The 20,840-nt window shown below is 46.3% G+C and overlaps 1 protein-coding gene across 1 annotated transcript in view; it reads left to right on the top strand.

The window, feature by feature from the left end:
* The window catches only part of ILDR2 (immunoglobulin like domain containing receptor 2), a gene marked incomplete at its 3' end in the record, with an annotated part of 50,375 nt that extends 29,536 nt beyond the window's left edge, over positions 1-20,839 (top strand). Inside the window, exons 3-8 of the mRNA XM_034667641.1 lie at positions 2,689-2,745; positions 5,463-5,609; positions 6,801-6,977; positions 15,121-15,234; positions 19,044-19,254; positions 20,575-20,839. Coding sequence (XP_034523532.1) covers positions 2,689-2,745; positions 5,463-5,609; positions 6,801-6,977; positions 15,121-15,234; positions 19,044-19,254; positions 20,575-20,839 — 971 coding nt within the window. The remainder of the gene's footprint in view (positions 1-2,688; positions 2,746-5,462; positions 5,610-6,800; positions 6,978-15,120; positions 15,235-19,043; positions 19,255-20,574) is intronic.
* Between the last annotated feature and the right edge of the window lies 1 nt (position 20,840).

Here is a 20,840-nt window from a genome sequence, read left to right as displayed (position 1 = left end):
TAAACTAATGGTACCCTGACTCCCAGTCCACTGCTTTCTCTAGTATAATGCCATCTATATAATAGGTACGAGCTCCATATATTCCTTGAATATATGGATTTCTTTCTTTCTTTCTTTCTTTCTTTCTTTCTTTCTTTCCTTCTTTCTTTAAGATTTTATTTATTTATTTGACAAAAGGAGCGAGAGAGCACAAGCAGGGGAAGCAGTAAAGGGAGAAGGAGAAGCAGGCTTCCCGCTGAGTAGGGAGCCCGATGTGGGGCTCGATTCCAGGACCCCAGGATCATGACCTGAGCCAAAGGCAGACGCTCAACCATCCGAGCCACCCAGGCACCAAATATTTGGATTTTTATAGTTAACAGTTATCACATGGTTAATTCCCTGTGAGGGTGTACAAATCTGTAGTTTATATCATCACTAATATTTCTATTATGACTGTAGTTAATTATGGGCTATTGTACATCTAGAGATGTTTAAAACATTGGTAGGCTTGGGAGCTCAAGAGTAGACACAAGAATCATTTTACTAGATACAATAAGAGATACATTCAGAAATGCTAATTGTCTGGATTTTTTTTTAGTCACCATTAGGTAAGTATCTGATAACTAGTTTGCTAAAACACTGCATACTGACTTCTTGATCATTGGCTATTGGCTGGTATTTAATATTAACTACATCTTTAAGAGATGGCCAACATCCCAAATTCCCCAATCCTTAACCAGTTGTTTCCTTGTTGAGTTTCCAAGAGATATTTGTACCCAGAACACTCCAGATGAGACCAATGCATGCGCTTAATCACTTGCTCAGACTCTGGTCCCAAATCCCTGTCTGGTATTCCATCCTAGGAACTGGATTAGACCACATGTGAGTCTGAGGCTCCTCATAGCATCTCCTGAAGGCTTAGGCCAAAGGCTAGCCAGAGAATTCTCCTTCAGGATGCCTTTTTCCAATGTTCCACTTGGCTCCTGTATGTTCTTCCAAGATACCTTGCAAACAGCAGACCATCCTTAGCATATTAGCTGCACAAGATAGAAAACAGAAAGAAAGTTGCCCTTCTTGCCAAAACCTAAAACAGAGTTAGCCTAAGTCACTCGTTCTATACTTCCTTGACCTTGGAATGTATTGTGGTCCCAATTAATTTTTCAAATGAGGGACCATTGACCCACGCAGGACATAGGAGCAGGGCACCTTTTACCGCATTGGCCTCGTATAGGTAGGGAGAGCAAGAAAAAGTAAATGTCCTGGAGGAGATGCTTTTTCTTTGACTTTTCCCAGAGCTTCTTTTCTATGGAGTGCTTTGATAGAGGAAGGGACCAGTGACCAATCATGACCAATCTTTTAGATTCAAAATATAAACCACACCCATGGGTAACTTATTCTCTAATGCACCTCAACCAACAAACTTAAGTTGTTTTCTAAATGAGCCAAATCCATGAAGCAGACCCCTCAAACTGTGGATTCAGTAGTGACACATGGCTACTGAGCCTTTGAAGTATTCCATATTCTGGCTACACTGGTATGAGTAAAAAATAGTATTAGATTTCTTTCTTTTCTTTTTTTCATTCTTCAGTGTGTTTATTAGAAAAGCCAAAATTAGATGTAGCTCACGTTATAGTTCTATTGGACAGAGCCATTCCGGGGGTGTATGTTAGGCACGTAAGTGAAGTAAGACTCGGTTGCATGCTTAGGTGGGACCACCGCGGCTTTTTGCCATCAGAAGTCTGAAAGGAGGGCAACTTGCTAGTTGCTTCACAATACAGCTTGTTTACTAGCAAGGCCTCGTGTAGTAGAAACATCTGGTACAGATACAGAAGTCAGAGCAGGCCCTTTACATTTATCTTGACACGAGAACATGGCGAAAGCATTGAGTGCTGCTTTCTCTAAACCAGGCTAGCTGTTAAAAGGACTAACCGCCTCCCCCACATCTTGCACAGTCTTGGTTCCTGCACAGCTCTTTGCCTTCCAGAGCCCCGAGGGGCCCCTGTTCTGACAGCAGCCCTTCAGCTCGTCTGCTGTGTCATGCAGAAGGCACTTGGGTTCATTCGACGCCAGCTGTGGGTCCCATATGGAAAAGCCGTACCATGTACATATGTATAGAGTAGTCCTGAAGCCAGAAGGAGCATAGAAGAGCGTGCAAGTCGTCTAACTTTATCTTTTCCTTGCCTTTGGAAATTTGAATCATTGAAACATCTTTAGGCTATCAATAGAACCACGTAGTGAGACAGTTCTGGGTTAAAACCGAATACAGACTTTCGTTTTGATATGGACATAGGACTGTGTATGGATGTATGAAAATGTAGGTTGCGCGTTTGGATACAGATGGATTTGACTTGCCAATAAAATGTGTGGAGAAGAATGTAGACATGAGTGGAGATGGTGTATGTCAGTCTGCTCAAGCGGGGCTTTTCATATCTGAAGCAGAGATTTCCTCCTGCTATAAATAGTTGGAGAGAAAGTTCTGTTTCGGCTTCCATCTGGTTTGGGTGCAGAGTTCACTTCGATGGCTGCCAAAGATTGGTGGAGAAGGTTTTTGTCTTGACTGAGCTCAGCCTCTGTGACCTGCCTCTCCCACCACAAAGAGCCTGGGTCCACGGCCCTGTGTAGGGATGGTCCCAGCTGAAACCAACCTTCAACCTGCATTTTCCTTTGGAGTAACCTCTTTCCTTCTTATTTTCCTTCCACCTCTTCTAGGCAGGACAGGGCTGCTTGCTGATCTCTTGCCCAGTTTTGCTGTGGAGATTATGCCAGGTATTCAGTCATTTAACTCTTTATTTGCTTAATTTGCTGTCACTCCATCTGTCTTGCTTCTGCATTAGTCGCTAATTGCTCCTGTAATTTATTTGCATGTTTGTCTGTATGTTTCTGTGGTCTTTTCCAGGATGAGCTAAGGAAAAGACTTTAGGTTGTATTTCTTCCGTTACTAGGCCCTAAAAGAATAATGATAATTAAAATAGGCTGCAGTGGGGACCCAGCATTTCAGTGTCAGGCCTTGCAGGCTCTTTGGTGATCTCCATAACTATTCAGTATCTCAACTGTAACTAGACAACTATAAGGATCCCCAGCAGAGTTATTACTTATCTACATTTCCTTATTCCCTAAATTATATGTTACCCATTCATTAGTGTACAATCTTGTTGCTCTGAATTGCCTTTTATAACTTTATCAAAACATTTTTTTAAGCCTTATGAAAGTAATGCACCATCCTCCCTTGAAAGGTTGACATTTACAGACCTACATTGCTTTGTATGCAATTTCAGGGGCTTCTTGGGCCCCCTAAGCTCCTGAGATCCATAGACCACAAGGCAAGGAAACCCCAAATGCACACCTCTGTCATTTTATGTGCTTAAGTTGAATGCACCAGCCCAGACAAGCGAACATCAGTTCGGTGCAGCCCCAGAGTCTGTAATGGAAGGAGGTTCAGAGAGAAACAAGAATGAACTATGGGAAAGAACATACGCAAACTCAGGGAGTAGGAAAGACTATGATTCAGTCTTGCTTTAGAGGGCTTCTGCCAAAGAGTTAAGAGGTGTGTAAGAGTTGGGAGCAACAGAGAGGTACGAAATATTCCTGGCCATTGGTTTTGACTTTATTCAGGTTTTAAAACATCCAAAGTCTTTACAGTTGAGTTTCACTGATTATTCTTCCATGAATTCTCCTGTCTTGCCATTAGCTGGCCAACCCAAATATGGACATTCTTCATATTGTTGTTGATCCCAAGGACACAAATAGATACCTCTCTGTGATTCCCCCTTATCCGGAGTTCTGTCAGTTTGTACCCATTTGTCCATCACACACACAAACAATGTTACAAAGCATTGCTTCAAACTAGATGTTATATCCCCCAGTCCCAAGAAAGAGTTACTGTATTTTTCATATCTGGTCCTTGTCTCTTGACTATCCCTCCCTTTTGACTCCCAAGAATCCCTTCATGAATAGCATTCTTTTGCTTCTCCGAGGTAACCTGCCAGTCTTTATCCTTGACTGCCTGACCTTACTTATAGACACCGAGCCACACCACCCTTCTATTCCTCCGGGCTCATATCTGTCTCAGGCTACATAATGTTATCGTGTTGTGGCTGAGGACCAGGACAAAGCCCTCAGCTTTCTATTGTCCTCAGCAGGGATGCTCTCCAGACCGTTCTCACCAGGCGCAAGACATTCTCATTTCCTCACTGAAGAGATGGTGGCCTGGTAAATTTGAATGTATTTCAGATGGATGAGTGAGGAGGGACATTGAGGAAACATAAATTGTTTTCTTCCTGAGGAAATTATGTTCTAAACAAAGGTCAGATAATTTTAGCATTAACACAAAACCCTTTATATAACAAAAATATCATATTCTCAAGCTCCAACTGAATGTCCATTTAATTAAAGGAATATTTAATAACCAAAATTTAAGAAAAACAGTATGTACTTAAAGTTCATCGTAAAGAAATTTTTGGTAGGTGGCCTTCAAACAAAACGAATCACTTTAATCTTTGGACTTTTAAATGAAATCCTGGCTCACTCCAGCCTGTCCCAGGCCTCCAGGGGGAAGGTAGGTCCTCTAGCCAAGTCCTGAAAGCATGACATAAAGTCTCTCGAGGGTCACAGTCATTTTTATGTAAGCCGAATGGAATTTGTTTCCTTTCTCGAATCTTTTGGATGAGCAAATGAACTAGAATTTGTGTTCGGCCTCTGGTGGAGGTGTGAAAATAGCAGAAGTTGACGAACAGCCAGTAGAGTCGTCAGAGCCCTGCACCATTTTAGCCATGGCTCTGCTGGCTGGCCTGAGCGCGATCAAACCAAGCCACTCCTGGGGCATGAGGACAACATATTCTCTCCCTGAATCTTTGTCTCTAGTTTCCTCTAGCCGTGGTTTGTTCCACAGATAGAAGCAAAGGGCTTTGACCTCAGCCTTGATGCTGAGTGCGGGAAAGGCGTTCCGGGGGTGGTTGGCAGGGAAAGTAGACGAACACATAAGAGACCCGGACCACCTAAATGTGTCCTGATTTAGACCATGTGACACAGAGAACTCTTCCTCAGGACTTATATTTTTATAGGTAAGAATAACTTTACCACAAAAGGAACATATTCACCGAACCTGCCACTTCATAGCTCAGCAAGCGAGATTCCTCCTCTCCTCAGCCAGGAGCCTTTCTGCTCTTGTCCCATACTTGTTCTGACACTACAGTTGATACAATAAACCCTTTTGCCAGGAGGGGGCCCTGAAACTCCCCCACCACTTTGCGCTGGTCTTTACATGTGCTCAGTATGACCCCAGGTAACCTTCTTCCCTCTTCTGCATACCCCCACCATGTCAAATCTACACTTCTCACTCCCAGAGTTCCTCCTGAGTTGGGGAGCCTGTGCCCTGTCATGAGATGCTTACTTCCCCAGGTCCCCCCACCCCACCCACTCCTCTGACAGGAGACAACGATGCGGTGGGCCACCTCAAGTGTGGGTTTCTCTGTGCGTCCTTCCAGAGTGGGTGTTTGTTGGCCTGGTGATGCTGGGAGTCTTCCTCTTCTTCGTCCTGGTGGGGATCTGCTGGTGCCAGTGCTGCCCGCACAGTTGCTGCTGCTACATCCGCTGCCCGTGTTGCCCAGATTCCTGCTGCTGCCCGCAGGCCTGTGAGTACAGTGACCGGTGGGGAGACGCCGAGCGACCAGAAGAGATGTCACATCTCCATCAGACAGCTGTGTGCCCTGACTTTCTTCTCCACCTCCTTCCCTTCCACCTTAAAAGTTGGTTGTTCCAGGCTCACTGCTCTGCCAGGACCCCCTGGCTCCCCGAGATGACCATCCATGTTTGCCTTCTCACCTGCATGCACTTCTCCATACTTTTTATCACACCAATCACCCCTGCCTTTGCATTTCTCATTGGCACTCCTGATGAAAGGAAGGGCAGGTTCCAGATGGTCAGGTTGGGGGTAAGGATTTTGCCCTCTCTTCAGGCATTCAGGCTAGAGGAACCCTTCTCTGGTCATGACTCTCACATGCAGAGAACTCCGCTTTTGACAAGCAGACTGTGCAAACTACAGCCTTTGCCCACCACCCAGCCACAGATGGGTTTTATTTATTTCCGTGACAAAATGGTCCGCCAAGGGGCTAGTCCTCATTTGGGGACTCACAATTGTACCTTAATGGCCGAGCCCGGGCAGCCACTAAGTTGGGCACCCCTGCCAGAAACCGAGTACATCCTGAAGGAGGAAGATACACATGGATCTGTAGTGATCTTAGGAATAAAGCAGTTTCCAGGAGCCGTCAGGTTATTTGCTCTGCCTCTGAGATCACAGAGCAGAGCCATGTGCCAGCTCATTGCCTGTCCTCCCTCTCTAGAAGAGGTTTAGAATCCTGGAGGTGGCCCAGAGTGGCCTGGTGCTGGGCTTCCTCCAGAGGGACCGAGGCAGCCTACAGACAGTGTGGTTAAGAGTGGGCTGCTGCTGTCACTGGGGAGGCTGCCACGACAGCGCCTAGTACTGCTTAATTACTCGGTTGCCAGGTACTAAACACTGTAATTCCTTATGTCACTGCCTTTTGGTGGAGCTGGAGGAGTCCAAGGGAGTGGGGGAGAGTGGTTCTGATGCATCAGTTCAGGCCTAGGAGAACACACATGCATGCGTGCCTGCATGCACACATGCATGCATGCGCGCACACACATGCATGCATGCGCGCACACACATACACATGCGTGCGCATGCGTGCGCACACACGCACACATCCAGGAGCTCCCTTAAGCACATCTTCAGGCAGTTTTGGTGTGAGGGTTGTGGAGGGTGGGACGATAATATAATCTCTTTTGCTCTTCATCTCCCTCCACAGTGTATGAAGCAGGGAAAGCAGCAAAGGCCGGGTACCCTCCCTCTGTCTCCGGTGTCCCCGGCCCCTACTCCATCCCCTCTGTCCCCTTGGGAGGAGCCCCCTCATCTGGCGTGCTGATGGACAAGCCGCATCCGCCTCCCCTGGCACCAAGTGACTCCACTGGAGGAAGCCACAGTGGTAAATGTAGTTCCAGACCGCCCTGCCCCGTGCTCCTCTCTGGCTTCCACTCCGGTTCCTTACTGATAGGAACCATCCGTGCAGTGACTCTTCTTTGGAAAATGATGATCTCCATTCCAGAGATGGGATCCCTCCAGCTGTATCTGATATCACCTGGAGTGCATGTCAGGCTCTCCAAGGACTGCAGGATGTAGCTGTCCCTGCTCTCTTCCTCAGCTCCTCAGTAACTAAAGTGATAAGGAAAAGAGGCAAGGTACCCCTTGAGTGTTGATCATCCAGTTCATAAATAGTTATCTCATCCCTATCTAGTGTTCAGGACTGTAACGGGCACTGTGAGGAACACTAAGAAGTATAGGACATGGTTTGCGTAGGAAGCAGTATGGCCCAGCCAGGGAGAGAGAATGGATTTTTATTAGGCCCATTAGATCTGCAAAGAGTATGGTGCCGGGAGTTCAAAGGAGAAAGAGCTAGAGCGGTTACAGAGGGTTCAGGGAACAGGTGGATTTGAGCTGGGCCTAGAGGAACACAAAGTAATAGGATAACAGAGAGGGAGGTGTGGAGCACCCCCCAGGAGGGACACATGGTGGGAGCCTGGAAGAACAGGGTGGGTGTTTGACAGTCTCCAACTTGGCCAACTGGAAGAAAGTGGAGGGCTTTGCTGGAGCCTCATCCAGATTAGGGAAGGCCCTGAAATCCATCCAGGAGCTCCCAGGGCTTGGTGCCGTAAAGTGAGTGGGAACCACAGCAGGAAGGTTCCTGAGGTCTTGGAGAGCTGACACGCTGATAAGGTGAGTGGTAGTGGAAGAGAGTGGGATCAGAGATCCCGAGCTGAGAGGTGATTGAAGCCATTCACAGGCTATGAGAGCATCTGGGCCATGATAGAGGCCATGGGAATTCAAATGAGTAGGTAAATCCGAGAGATACTTCAAAATAGGACTTTAGGGAATGAAGGAAAGGGGGGGCTTCAGGATGAGCCCAAGTTGTCTAGCAATGCACGTCACAGACAGAATAAAGTAATTGGTAAGGAGAGCTTATTTGGATGGAAATTAGTCATGTTATTTTAGGGCACAATGATGCATGGTTATTGGCAAGGGCAGAGGGGTAGAGGGGTGGAGGGACATTCAAGTGTGGCTTTCCTGAAGGCGTTTGAATGATATGACAGAGTATAAAGGTTAGACATGTGTGAAGTATCTTTAGGAGGTATTTTTAAATTCCTAGGTGTGGATGAGCCAGTAGGGTTGGTAAAACAGACATTTCTCCCCTGGAGGGTATCTGGACTTCTTTCAGTGGGAGCAGGGAAGAGCGTCTTGCCACTGAATGAACTGTCAGTGCTTGACCGTGGAAGGAGTGGATATCCTCCATGAGTAATGGGTATTTGTGTTTTTTTTTCTCCCTGAAACTATTAGTAGAATTCTGACGTCTGAGCCTGGGAATGAGTCACAGACTGAGAAGTAAAAGTTAATGATCAAGGACACACACGGAATTAGAGAGATAAAGACAATACAGTTCATTTCCCCAAGGATGGAGTGGGCCTGGGGATGTTAATGGAACTTGTCTCATATTTCATTTGCAGCTTTCCCTTTATCCAGTCTTTTTATCCTTCCTTCCCACCAGAACCCATTACTTTTTTTTCTTTTTAAGACGGATTCTCATAATGAAATGATTCTTATTCACAGGATGACAAATACTTCCTCTCTCCTGATTTCAACCTTTTTCTAGTTCCTGCTTGTTGCAGTTCAATCATTTTGGCTCCATCCTGCCATACTAACCAACAGCAATTAGAAGTGGCTTGGGGGCACCTGGTGGCTCAGTCAGTTGAGCATCTAACTCTTGATTTTGGCTCAGGTCATGATCTCATGGTGGTGAGATCGAGCCCCACGCTGGGCTCCATGCTCAGTGGGGGAAGTCTGCTTGAGATTCTCTCTCTCCCTCTGCTTCTGTCCCTCCCCCCTGCATGCTGTCTCTCTCTTTCTTTCTCTCACAATAAATAAATAAATCTTAAAAAAAAAAAAGAAGTGGCTTGAAAAATAGGAACATTTATTATTTCACATAGCAAGAAATCCCAAGGAAAGATGGCTCCGGGGTTGGAAATTGATCAATTCAGGTGGCATCACTGAAGGACTTCATTCTTTCCATCTTTTGTTTGTCCTTCTGGGCCGGTTCCCCTCATGACCCTATGAGGACTGCCGTAGTTCCAGGTACTAAATACGTGCAGACATAGAAAACATATGCTTCTTCCTTGTGCTGCTTTTCTCAAGAGTGAGGAAAACTCTTCCAGAAGCCCCCTCCCCCAACAGACTTCTCCTTGCAGTTTTATTGACAAGGACTGTGTCTTGTGCCCATTTCTATCCTAGATTGGCTTGAGCTAAACAAGACTCATGTCTTAGGCCAGAACACTATTCATCTTGGAAATGAACATAATCAGGGTTCTATTAGCAAGGAGAAAGGGAAGGGTGCACAGCTGACGTCGGCCACAGCGAGTGTGGCCCAGGGTGTCATCATCTGGCTCATTGAGTCAGGATGGAATTCTTCATAGTCCCCCCAGTGGATACATTTCTGTACTCATGGTCCCATGGCCAGATTTACTGATGGCGTTTGGCTCTTTGTCCTTTAAGAAAAAGGTGGCTTAAGCCAATGTTTCATGTAGCTTATTTTTGAAAGAATGTTAGAGATATTAAGAAATGCTGATTTAAAAGATGTAAAGTTAGCCTATTTTATACTTGTATCCTACTTTAATTTTAGGGATTTTAGAGTAATCATCTAGCAACATTTGTACACAATACCCTTTTGAACCCTCTGGGTAGTTGGAAAGGCAAGGTTACCAAATGGGAGAGATGAGAGGCACCCTGATGCCTTCCCCCGTTCTTCGTTTGAGATCTCTGTTCCAACAGAAGAAGACTGTCCCCTCCTGTCCTGCTCTGGATGCAGCCTGTTCATCTTTGTTGAGTATCCACTCTCCACCCAATTGGAAGATTGGCTCTCATCACCACCAGCCTTTCCTTCTCTAGTGACTCCTTCCTAGCAGCACTCAAACCATGCTTAAATCTCTCCCATTAAAGTATAACAATTTGCAAAACCCCCATAGTCCTCTGATGTTACTTCCCTGTGCATTTTCTCCTCTTCATAGCCAAACTCCTTCAATATTTTGAATATTTCATGTCTCCATTTCCTCTGCTTTTCACCAACTTCTCCACTAACTTCCATCTTGCCATCGCTTTCACTACTCCAAAAACCAGTGCTTGTGAAGATTGCCCTGTTGCTTAATCTAATGGGTACTTCTCACTTCTTACATCCCTTGACTTCTCAAAAGCATTTGCCACCTATGCCCCACTCACCTTTCTTTGCCTTCCTCAACACTTTATTTAGTCATTTTCCCTACCTCTTTTGCCGTTTGCTGGCAATCCTTCCTCTGTACACACCCCAGATGTTGGTGTTCCTGCTTTGTCCAAGGTCTTCTCCCTGGGATATCTTATCTACTCCCATGGCTCAGTCTTCTTCTCCACACTCATGACTCCCAGTCATTATCTCCAACTCCTCCTCTGCTTTTCAGTCCCATATATCAAATTGCCTTCTGGACATCTCACAGGCATTTCAAACTTAAACTCTAGGAAATTGAGTTAATCCACTGTTTTTTGACTTCAAACGAACTCCTATATTTCTTATTGCAGTGGATGGCACTGTTGTCCACTCAGCAGCCCAAACCAGAAGCAGGGACCTCATCCTTATCTCTTCCTCACTTCCCTCATCTGGTCCATCACCAAGGCCTTCAGATTATACCTCAAAATAACCGGTTTGCTTCCCTCCATCTCTATTGTACTATCCTAGTCCTTGCTACCATCATCTCCATCCTTGATTAATGCAACTATCTCCTTCCTCGGCTTTCCACAGCTCCTCTCGCCTTGCTCTAATTCATTTTCACATCTACCTGGCCCCCACTCATCATTCTTACAAAAGAATTGAGTAGGCAAGTAGGGTTTTGAAATGTCATTTTCAAAACTAATAAGGATGTGTGTCTATATATATGCCTACTGTATGTATACAGAGAATATGCAAATTTTAAGCATCACTTCTCCCACAACTGAGCTGCTGTCACCCTGGGGGTGGAACCTGGCAGCTGTTCTATCATCCATAAACAGCCTTACTTAGCTCATTAAGATAGGACAGGAAAAACAAGGCTATATATCCATGGGTATCTGCCTTAGAGACTTCTTTTGCAAGTTATATTAGATAGATTTGGCTGTAAAGGAGAAATTAGCTGAAAAATAGTTAATTTTCAGCTAACTGGGTCAAAAGTACCAGCTCAACTACTTTAACAATAACAATTTCTGAAGTTACAGCTTGGCATCAAAATGAACATCCCAGTATTCCCTCCACACTGAAACCACGTTTGCCAAGGCTAATAAGTTAGAGGAGCTGAAGTAGGGAAAGCTACACCAACCAAAGGACTTCGGCCAGACAGAACTTGAAAAAGATAAATCATCCATCCACCCTAAACTGAAACATCTCTGGGAGAAAAAAGTCATTTTCCAGAAAGTGCTGGACTTCGGCCAGTAGTCTAGGACATGTCTTATTAAAATATCACCGTACATAAGAGTTCTCTGATCTTCAGACAAATTATGGATTAAAAAAAAAAAAAACACCAAAAAACACAGCACCTTTTACTGGGAGAGTTGCCTAGCTTTTTAGTTATGAAACCAAAGGATGATACCTCTAAAGTCTAAATATCAGTACTTTGCCTCTGTCCTTCTTGGCAAATTAGAGGGATTTAGATTTCTGAAGACATTAGCTGGTGTGACTGAGAAGTCAAGGCTGAAAATATCTATTCTGGCAGAGGCTCTGTATAATGCCAGTATTGAAAGGTGAACCTACCGTCTTCATTTGAGGCTGTAACTTTTCAGGGACATGATAACCTGTGCATACATAATCAAATCTGCCTCATAACGAGGACTATAATTTGTTATAATGACACAGAAAACAATCTAAGCTCTAGTCCAAGTTGCAATTAACCAAGTTGCTCCTAGTGGCCGCCATGTCTCACCAGCAGGAGACAGCTGGTACATTGTTCCAGAAACCAACAACCCCTCACCTCCACTCTATCTCAGTATGACTGAATGCTTACGTTAATAGTGCTTCACGTATTAAAAACACCTAGATAATACCATAGCTCAGGTAGAGAAGGCCCCTTCCCCTACGCCTATAAAATGCTAGTTTTCTCCTTTCAAAAATAACCATCAGCAATACCAACAAAACTTGCCTAAGCCTTGCTGCTCCCTCAAGCTACCATTCAAGTCCTCCCCTTCCTGGTCAAAACCCTCCAATAAATCAACCATGTGGCTACTTCTGTCTTACTTTTAATCCCTTGTGATGTAGTTTCTATTCCTGATTTCTGTTCATTCATTCATTCGTTCATTCATCCATCCATCCATTCATCCATTCATACAAACACACGTTTTGAGTGTCTACCGTGTGCCAGGCTCTGTGCTAAGTGCTGGGGATGCAGAAATAAACAGAGAGAACTGGTCCTTATCCTCAGGAAGTTTACAGTCTAGAGAGGGAAACCCTACTAAAAATACTATTTCCAAAGAAATCATTAACTTCATAACCATCCCCAGACTGGCACCAGTTCAGCTCAAACAAACATTTATTAAGTGCCTACCAAGCAGTGTCCTGGGCTTTGCACTGATCTAGAATAAAGATTCTTTTCCTCCAAGAATCTTTGGGAAGGGGGCACCTGGGTGACGCAGTCGTTAAGTGTCTGCCTTCTGCTCAGGGTGTGATCCCGGTGTTCTGGGATCGAGCCCCGCATCAGGCTCCTCCGCTGGGAGCCTGCTTCTTCCTCTCCCACTCCCCCTACTTGTGTTCCCTCTCTCGCTGGCTGTCTCTCTGTCAAATAAATAAAATCTTTTTTTAAAAAAAAAAAGAATCTTTGGGAAGATTAGACATTTATACAAATAATTTGGAACAAACGAGAATATATTGAGGGTCATAATGAAAGTTCAAAGTAAATGATTTATAAGAAAGAAATGAGATGGAGAGAGAGAGAGAGAGAGGAGAAACAGAACTTTCTAGCTCTGAGAATCAGAGAAAGCTTTTTGGATGTGGTGCCATTTGAGCTGCCCTAATAATTACAAAGGACTCATACTGATTTGGTCTTTGTTGTCTTCTTTTTAAAAAAATTTTTTTCTTTATCTTCTCTTCTTTATGAAGAGAAAGGTTGGGAAGTATTAGTTGCATTTTATAGATGCGAAAACTGGGTCCTTGATAGGTCATCATTTATTTGAGGTCCCTCAACAAACCAGCGACAGGCCCAGAAACGCCTGGTTCCCTAGTTCCTAGCCCTGTGTCTCACCCATCAGACATAACTGCCTCAGCACAGACATCGCAGTTCCGTGGGATAATTGCATTTTAATTGAACTGTCTGTACAACTCTGTAAACGCCTCTGCAGAGATGGGAGGGTGTGTAGCTTGATAAATAAAATCCGACTAATAATTGCTTTGGCATAAGGATTATGGATCTAACCTCCAGGAGAAGGTGCCACTTAAAAGTGTGTGCCGAGATTCATTAATTTTTTAAAGTAATTCCACAATTTGAGGTGAATATGAGTGGCCCAAAATGTTCTCATATAGAAAATCAGTGCACCTGCAAATGGGTGTGGGGGGCGTGCTTTCAGTCTTCAGTGCCAGGGCTGTGATCAGAGTGCTGTGCAAGACTGTATTTCCATTTTCCATGTGCATCATTTGTGTGCGGGACTTTGTTCACAGCCAGGGTGACACGACCAGAAAGCAGAAAGCAGGGTCTCCCCTGAGGCACACGTGGTCGGTCATGTGGCTTCTTCATGGTATTTGCCCTACTTTGGGAACAGTGAATGTTGGGAGTTGGGTTACTTGCTTCCATCCCATTGTATAGTGCTGACTGGCCAGAAGATAGGGCTGATAGGACCGTGCCTCCGATCATACCACCCGTGGCACACCTACGAGCATTTCCTGCTCTGGGCTTTCTTGTCTTCCTCTTCTGTCCCTCCTTACCACGTCTGCTTCTGGGCTCCAGAGTGGCTTCAGTCAGATTACGTTGTTCTAGCCCCAGTGCTGCCAGTTATTCTTGAGCAAGTGTATGAAACCTCTCTGAGCCAAAGTTTTCGCAACCATAAATCGAGGCTAAGAGTAACTTCACTAGGGGTTGTGAGGAACAAATGTCCACGTAAAGCATTTAACACAGTACCTGGCACATGTAGAGCGCACAATGAGTCTTGTCTCTTACCATGGTGGTTCTGTCCCCGTTCCATTGGGTCCTTCTCTCTCGTTTCTCCTGTTTGTGAAGATTAAACTTGCCTGTGTCTGATCACCCTTGGGGCTGGTATTGGACTTGACTGATACTAAGTGATGTGGGGCTTAAACAGCCTTTGTTCCTGACAGTATGAGTGAGGGGAACGTAGGAGATGGTATTATATCTCTCATGCTTTAGTTTTGTTTTTTATTAAGCCCCTGAAATAACACCTGCTTGTAACCACAGAGCAGCAGGTTGAATTAATCGTGTCTAGAATATGGTATTCCCTCTCCTGAAAGGAAAATGTCAAAGAAATAAAATGGAACCGTAATTAGCCACCCAGGTATTTTGCACCTTGTTTTGCACTAACGCATCTAATAGTCTATCATACTGGCTCCTATGCACTCCCGTTACGGAATTTTTGCATCATCTCCCATGAAACTAGAGGCTTTCAAGGTCCCTGATGTTTGGGTGTCTGTTTTATTTACGTGTTCTCCCACCGAGTGAAGATGTGACCCTCCGATGGTATAGAGGGATGTGTCCTCAGTCCAGAAAATTGTCCTTTTTTCAAGTGTGAGTATACTTCCCTGAGCTTTAAGTGGAGCTGTACGAGGTCAGAAAGTAGGAAGCAGAACTTCACAAATGACCCAAAATGTACTGTAATAGAACGTTGTTGTTCGCCTGCTGTTCCTCCATTCCAGGAGCACCCTCCGATAAAAGGCATCTCAGGTATGGTTCCCTAAGTATAAATATAGATGATGATCTCTGGCGATTTCAAAAAGCGTTGTTATAAGCAGGAACTACGTGTTGTACTTGGTAAAATAAATGGAGGCCCCTTCCTGCTTTCTTCAGCTGCCCTTCCTGTCCTTTTCTCAACAGTTCGCAAAGGTTACCGGATTCAAGCCGACAAAGAGAGAGACTCCATGAAAGTCCTGTACTACGTCGAGAAAGAACTGGCTCAGTTTGATCCAGCCAGAAGGATGAGAGGCAGATGTGAGCATCTTAGTTCCATGTGATTTGTGCGTCAGGCAGGATTTTGTGGCTCAAGGGGATTTGGGGGTTACCAGACTTGGGCAGCCCTGAGCTCTCAGGGCTTAGAACTAGCAGGGGTGCTGGTGAGGTCCTGAAGACAGTAGCCCCAAGTACACGGAAGGGAGAAAAAGGGCTCCTGGTGTGAAAGAGAGCAGTTGTGTGCCACCTTGGTTTGTGCTGTTTCTGTCCCTGGGGCCGTGAGCATTGCTGGGGCCTATGTAATCCTGGGGTTGGAAATGTTTTATTCAAAGGGTCTTTCCCTACTACTCTCTTTAAAATATATTCAAAGTCCTGACTAAAGATGTGAGTTTCTTCCCAACATGGAAACACCTACCGTTGAACCACAGTCCAGCTGCCGACTGGCTACATGGAGGCCTCAGAGAAGTGGAAGAACAAGTCTGCCGAGTGAATCTACAAACAAGAGGCCTGTGTTCCTCTGAGAGCCCCAACGGCAGAGATGGGGGGCTGGCAAAGGGGCTGCTCCTCTTGTCAAAAGAACCTTGACATTACTGAGTTCATAGGTGGCAGGGCCGCCCAACCTCAACTCACAGTCCTTGGACATGCTGTGGCTGACACAGCTGATTACTGGGGTGGGTTCCAAACGACCAGAGCATCGATGATGAGAGGCAGCTCAGGACAGGGCTGGCGCGGACGGGCTCATTATTGGAGGGTGCTGGCAGGCACGGCAGTGAGGTCACTCCATCTCTCTCTTTGAACCCTCCTCGCCTTGGAAGCGAGGAGAGACTTGAGGGAATTGTTGGGGAAACAGTCCCAGACTAGAGGCGCTTTATTCAGATTAAGGACAACATATTCCTCCCCGTTTGCAATGCTAAATTCATCCTGTCTGAGCTGCATCCATTGCTGCTTCCTCCCACCGCACTGACTATAAAAAGACCATCTCCAGATTGGAATGTCAGGAATGCAGATGTCACCGCATGACAAGCTAGTTGTAATGTGTTGCCATGGAGCCCTGGAAGGGGACAGAGAGAGCCATCAAGGAGAAGGAGCCTGGGGAGGAAAGCTATGGATCTCTCAGCTCAGAGAAAGAGTTAAACACTGAGGTTGAAACTAAAGGATGGATCCTGATTTAGGGGATGTCTCCTGTCTACCTGGATTAAAATGGTCTCCAGGGACTGGCTGGTCATAAGGTAATGGAATCTGAGCATCCAAGGGGACCTTAGCGATGGCCGAGGTCAATCGTCAGTGTACAGATGAGGCAAAAGAGACCCAGAGGGTTGAAGTGACTGGACCAGGATTGGAACCCAGGGCTCTGATTCCCAGTCCTGTGCTCTTCACACAAGAAGTTTTTGAGCAAACTGGACGGGTCCGAGGTAGTTGCTGTTTCTGTTCAGAGATCACCGCCTTCGACCTCCTAGGACTTGAGTGTGTTGGAGCAGAAGAGACTGAGGTGGCTGAATCCATCTCCCCCATTTTACAGAGGAGGAAAGGAAGCAGAGAGGGAGAGCACCTGGTGTTGGTACTTCAGGGCCAGAGCAGGGACTGGAACCAAGGTCTCCTGGAGCTTGCAGGTTGACGTTACAGTAATTATGTAGAGATGAAGTAGGAATACAGTCTGCTTGATTTTGGGTGGCTCTCTTTCTGAAGAGCAGAGCAAACCCTGGCGTGGGTCGTGGCCATGGGACAGTCTTGAAGATCTCGTCGTAAGATGGATCTCATGGTTTCAGGTTGTGATAAGATTCTGTGAGAACTGGGAATTTCAGGTTCCTGAATTTGCTAGCCAGGAAGATCCTCACTTTCCTTGCCCCTTGTAAGTAGGGGCTTGCTCTTGGGAGATTTTCAGTCCAGAATCCCAGTGCAGTGATCTTGCAGACAAGAGTTCCCAGGGCAAATATGTTCCACCTCCTGTTTTTGGAAATAGTTCATATTGGAACAGAGCCAGGCCGGTTCACTGATAAGATGTCTAAGACGGCTTTCACACTGCAATGGCAGGGTTGAATAATTGTGACAGTGTTATGGCTTGCAAGGCCTAAAATCTTCAATACCTGGCCCTTTACAGGAGAAGTTGGCCCATCCTGTCCTAGAACGACATTATTAGGTGTTTGTGAAGGGGAGATGTGGATGTTTGTGTTCTGTGTGGCAGAAACATGACAGCATACGACCCAGACAGTCCATCACTATGGATGGTGAAAACTGAGACAGCCCTCATTATGTGGAGAAATGGAAAAGATCCACTATTCCCTGAAGTTTAAGGAAAGTTCTGGGCCAACCATGGGATTTTTCAATAGTTTCACTTGATGCATTTTAAAGTTCTCTTCTGTACTGTTCCCAGGAGATGAGAATTCACTGGGATCATGAGAAAAGGAAGGTTCTAGATTTTATTAATCAGGAGTATCTGCGTTATGTTCCTTTCAAATGGGTACTAACTAGTCCGTTCTCCTTAGGAGGAGGAAAAGGCTTAACAATTAGGTTATGATTGAAAACCAACTGATTGCATGACCAAAATGAATGGCATTCGCAGTAAGCCCAGACTGGATACAACAGGACAAGGAGGCTGTGTTTATGCAGCAAGGGGAGGGAGGGAAGGCCCTTCCTTTCCTTTGTGGGTGGCAGTGCTCGTCCAAGAACTCTTGGGGATAGGGAAGGAAAGTAGAGGGGAACCTGATCTGTGCTGCCCACATCCTATCCTGGCTTACCTTTTACTCAACAGCCAAGCCTTACACCTTGTAAATGTTGATTTTGATAACATTTTGAAGTTCTAACCAAAGAATTTTAGAAAACAGACGGATCTAGTTGCATTGCAAATAGATTCACTAGATGTGTTTTTTAAGTAAAATGATATTCAATCCGTTTCAAAGTTCTGTAAACAAACGGTTGGGTTTTAGGTTTTTTGTTTTGTTTTTTTTTTTTCTTTCTAGACTCCAATTCTCGTTCACAAGTGCTTTTGCAAAATGCTACGTAGGCCACTTTAGGAAATGAGAAAACTGTGACCATTCCCCACCCCCTTCTTTGTAGGAAGAGTACAAATGGAGGCCAAGAGGCCGTAAGTGCAGCCCACCCCTCTTTTCTTCCCATACCTCTACACAGCTGTCCTAGCCACCCAGGGCCACATACACCTGGGATATTCTTTAGGGAGGCAAAGAAGTCTTTGTAGGCCCTGGAAACGGACTTGGTACAAATTGGGAAGGATAGTCCATGTTCCTGGATGAGCATCCAGAAAGGGGATGATTGGGTACTAGGTGTGCAATCCCCTTGACCCTGGGGACTGTGCTCTATAGTGAAGCACACAACTGAAGGAGGCTGGAATGGGGTTCCTCTAAACCACGGGGCTGTACTGGTTCTGATGGCCCATCTTGGGACTCGTCCAACAGTAAGGCAGATTTTGTGAACTGTGGCTTCTCTCTCTTTTTGGCCCTTTTGGCTCAACATGCCCGGGATCATCATAGCTTTCAAAGAATTTTACAAGAAGAAGAAAAACATCGGAACAAGGATGATGATGCCCCAGGAGGAAACCAGCTGCAAAGAGCCCAGGTTCTGGGAAACGTGTGTTAGGTGGACAATAACAATTGTTTTCCTTTTCTAAGAACAAAGCATGTAGGAAATCTTCCTCTCTATAAGCAAGTGGGCTTCTGGAGGGAGCCAGTTCCCGCTGAACTAAGAACACAGACACCATTAGTTCAGGTCTACAACCAAACCTGAACAGGACTGAAGCCTTCAGGAGGGAGCTTCCCCAGATCCTTGGTCTCAGCCCCTAACAGAGTTCCCACCCTAATGTGTAGAAGGTTCTGTCATGCCTGGTTTTGTCCCTGCAGATAACAACACCATCTCTGAACTCAGCTCCCTGCATGAGGAGGACAGCAATTTCCGCCAGGCCTACCACCAGATGAGAAGCAAGCAGTTCCCCGTGTCCGGGGACTTGGAGAGCAATCCTGACTACTGGTCAGGTGTCATGGGAGGCAGCAGTGGGGCAAGCCGGGGGCCCTCAGCCATGGAGTACAACAAGGAAGATCGGGAGAGCTACAGGTACAGGTGAAGGTGGCCGAGCCAGGGCTGCCACTCGGGCTGAGGGCAAAGGGGCTGGAACTGGAAGGCAGAGTGGCTCTGAGGCTGTGCTTTTCTCATAGCATCTCTGTCTCCCAGTCTAGGGTGTCCTCTGCCACACCTCTCCTGGGACTGTTGAACATCCCCTTCTCATATTTTTTAGGCAGGGGAACACTTGTGACACCATGTGTAGTGATAGTCATTCAAGTCCCTTTGAAATGAATACTCTGTGCTCCTTAATGAACATGATTAACATTTCATTGCCCTTCTCATAACAGTTTATGCTATAACCTCTAAAAATTCCCATCATCATCTCCCTCATATTTAAAAAGATTTATTTATTTATTAGGGAGAGAGAGAGAGCGAGAGAGAGCAAGCTGGGGGGAAGGGGCAGAGGGAAAGACTCTTCAAGCAGACTCCCAGCATCAGCTTGATCTCACAACCCAAGAGATCTTGACCTGAGCCAAAACCAAGAGGCAGATGCTTCACCAATTGAGCCACTCAGGGGTCCCTCTATCATTTTTTATCATTGTTATGTGAAAGGTAAAATGCCAAACATGTTATACTGTTTTATTTGATTCTCATTAACTCTGAAAGGTAGGTACTGTTAATGTCCCCATTTTAAGCTGGGGAAACTGAAATGTAGGAGGTTACCTGGAGTCACCTGGTCAGTGGTGGGGGAGGCCGAGATGTGCACCCTGTTTTGTATAGCTGCTTCCCACTGAATAGCAGTCACCACCCACCTGACCTTTATCTTGAAGGACAATAGACGTTGTCTTTCAGTTAGACTTACCAAATGCAGGTAACTCGCAGAGGTAACTTGGCCGAATGCAGGTAACTCGCAGAGGTAACTTGGCCGTGGGCTCTCAGGGAGGAAAAGCCTTCTCTGTATATCACCAAATATCACAGGGTATCTATCCTCGGTATCGCAAGCCACACCACCCACACTGGCTTCGAGGGTGTGAGAAGTGAGACGTGCACTTGTCAACCAGAAGTCGCATAATAATGATCAGAAGGCCCCACTGTGTGCTTCGGCATCATATAAATCACGCAACTCCATTTTTGATGTTTAGCACAAATTCAGGAGATCGGCACGGTCGCCCTCACTTTACTGTTTGCGAGTCCCAGGCGCCAGGGGTGTCCAAGGCTGTTGGGCCAGCCAGGAGCACGTGGGCGCCCTTGCGTCCCCCCAAGGCTCCCTGACTGCCCTCCCCGCCCCCAACCCCAGGCCTGGCAGAGGCGCCTACCTTGGGTACGGCCCGGGCCCCGCTAACCGCCACCCTCCCTGCCCTCTGACCGCAGCCAGCAGCGCTCCAAGTCCGAGATGCTGTCCCGGAAGAACTTCGCCGCCGGCGTGCCCGCCGTCTCCATGGACGAACTGGCCGCCTTCGCCGACTCCTACGGTGCGCGCTCCCGCCGGGCCGACGGCGACAGCCACGAGACACGGGGCGGGGGCCGCTTCGAGCGCTCGGACGCGCGCGCGCTCGCGGGCTTCTACCAGGACGGCTCGCCCGACGAGTACTACGGCCCGCGGAGCCGCAGCCGGGAGCCCCTGCGACGCGGGCCGC

Source organism: Ailuropoda melanoleuca, chromosome 8 (assembly GCF_002007445.2).
Source record: "Ailuropoda melanoleuca isolate Jingjing chromosome 8, ASM200744v2, whole genome shotgun sequence".
Lineage (NCBI taxonomy): Eukaryota > Metazoa > Chordata > Mammalia > Carnivora > Ursidae > Ailuropoda > Ailuropoda melanoleuca.
The sequence above is the reverse complement of the archived record's forward strand: the minus strand, read 5'-3'. Positions and strand labels throughout refer to the sequence as shown.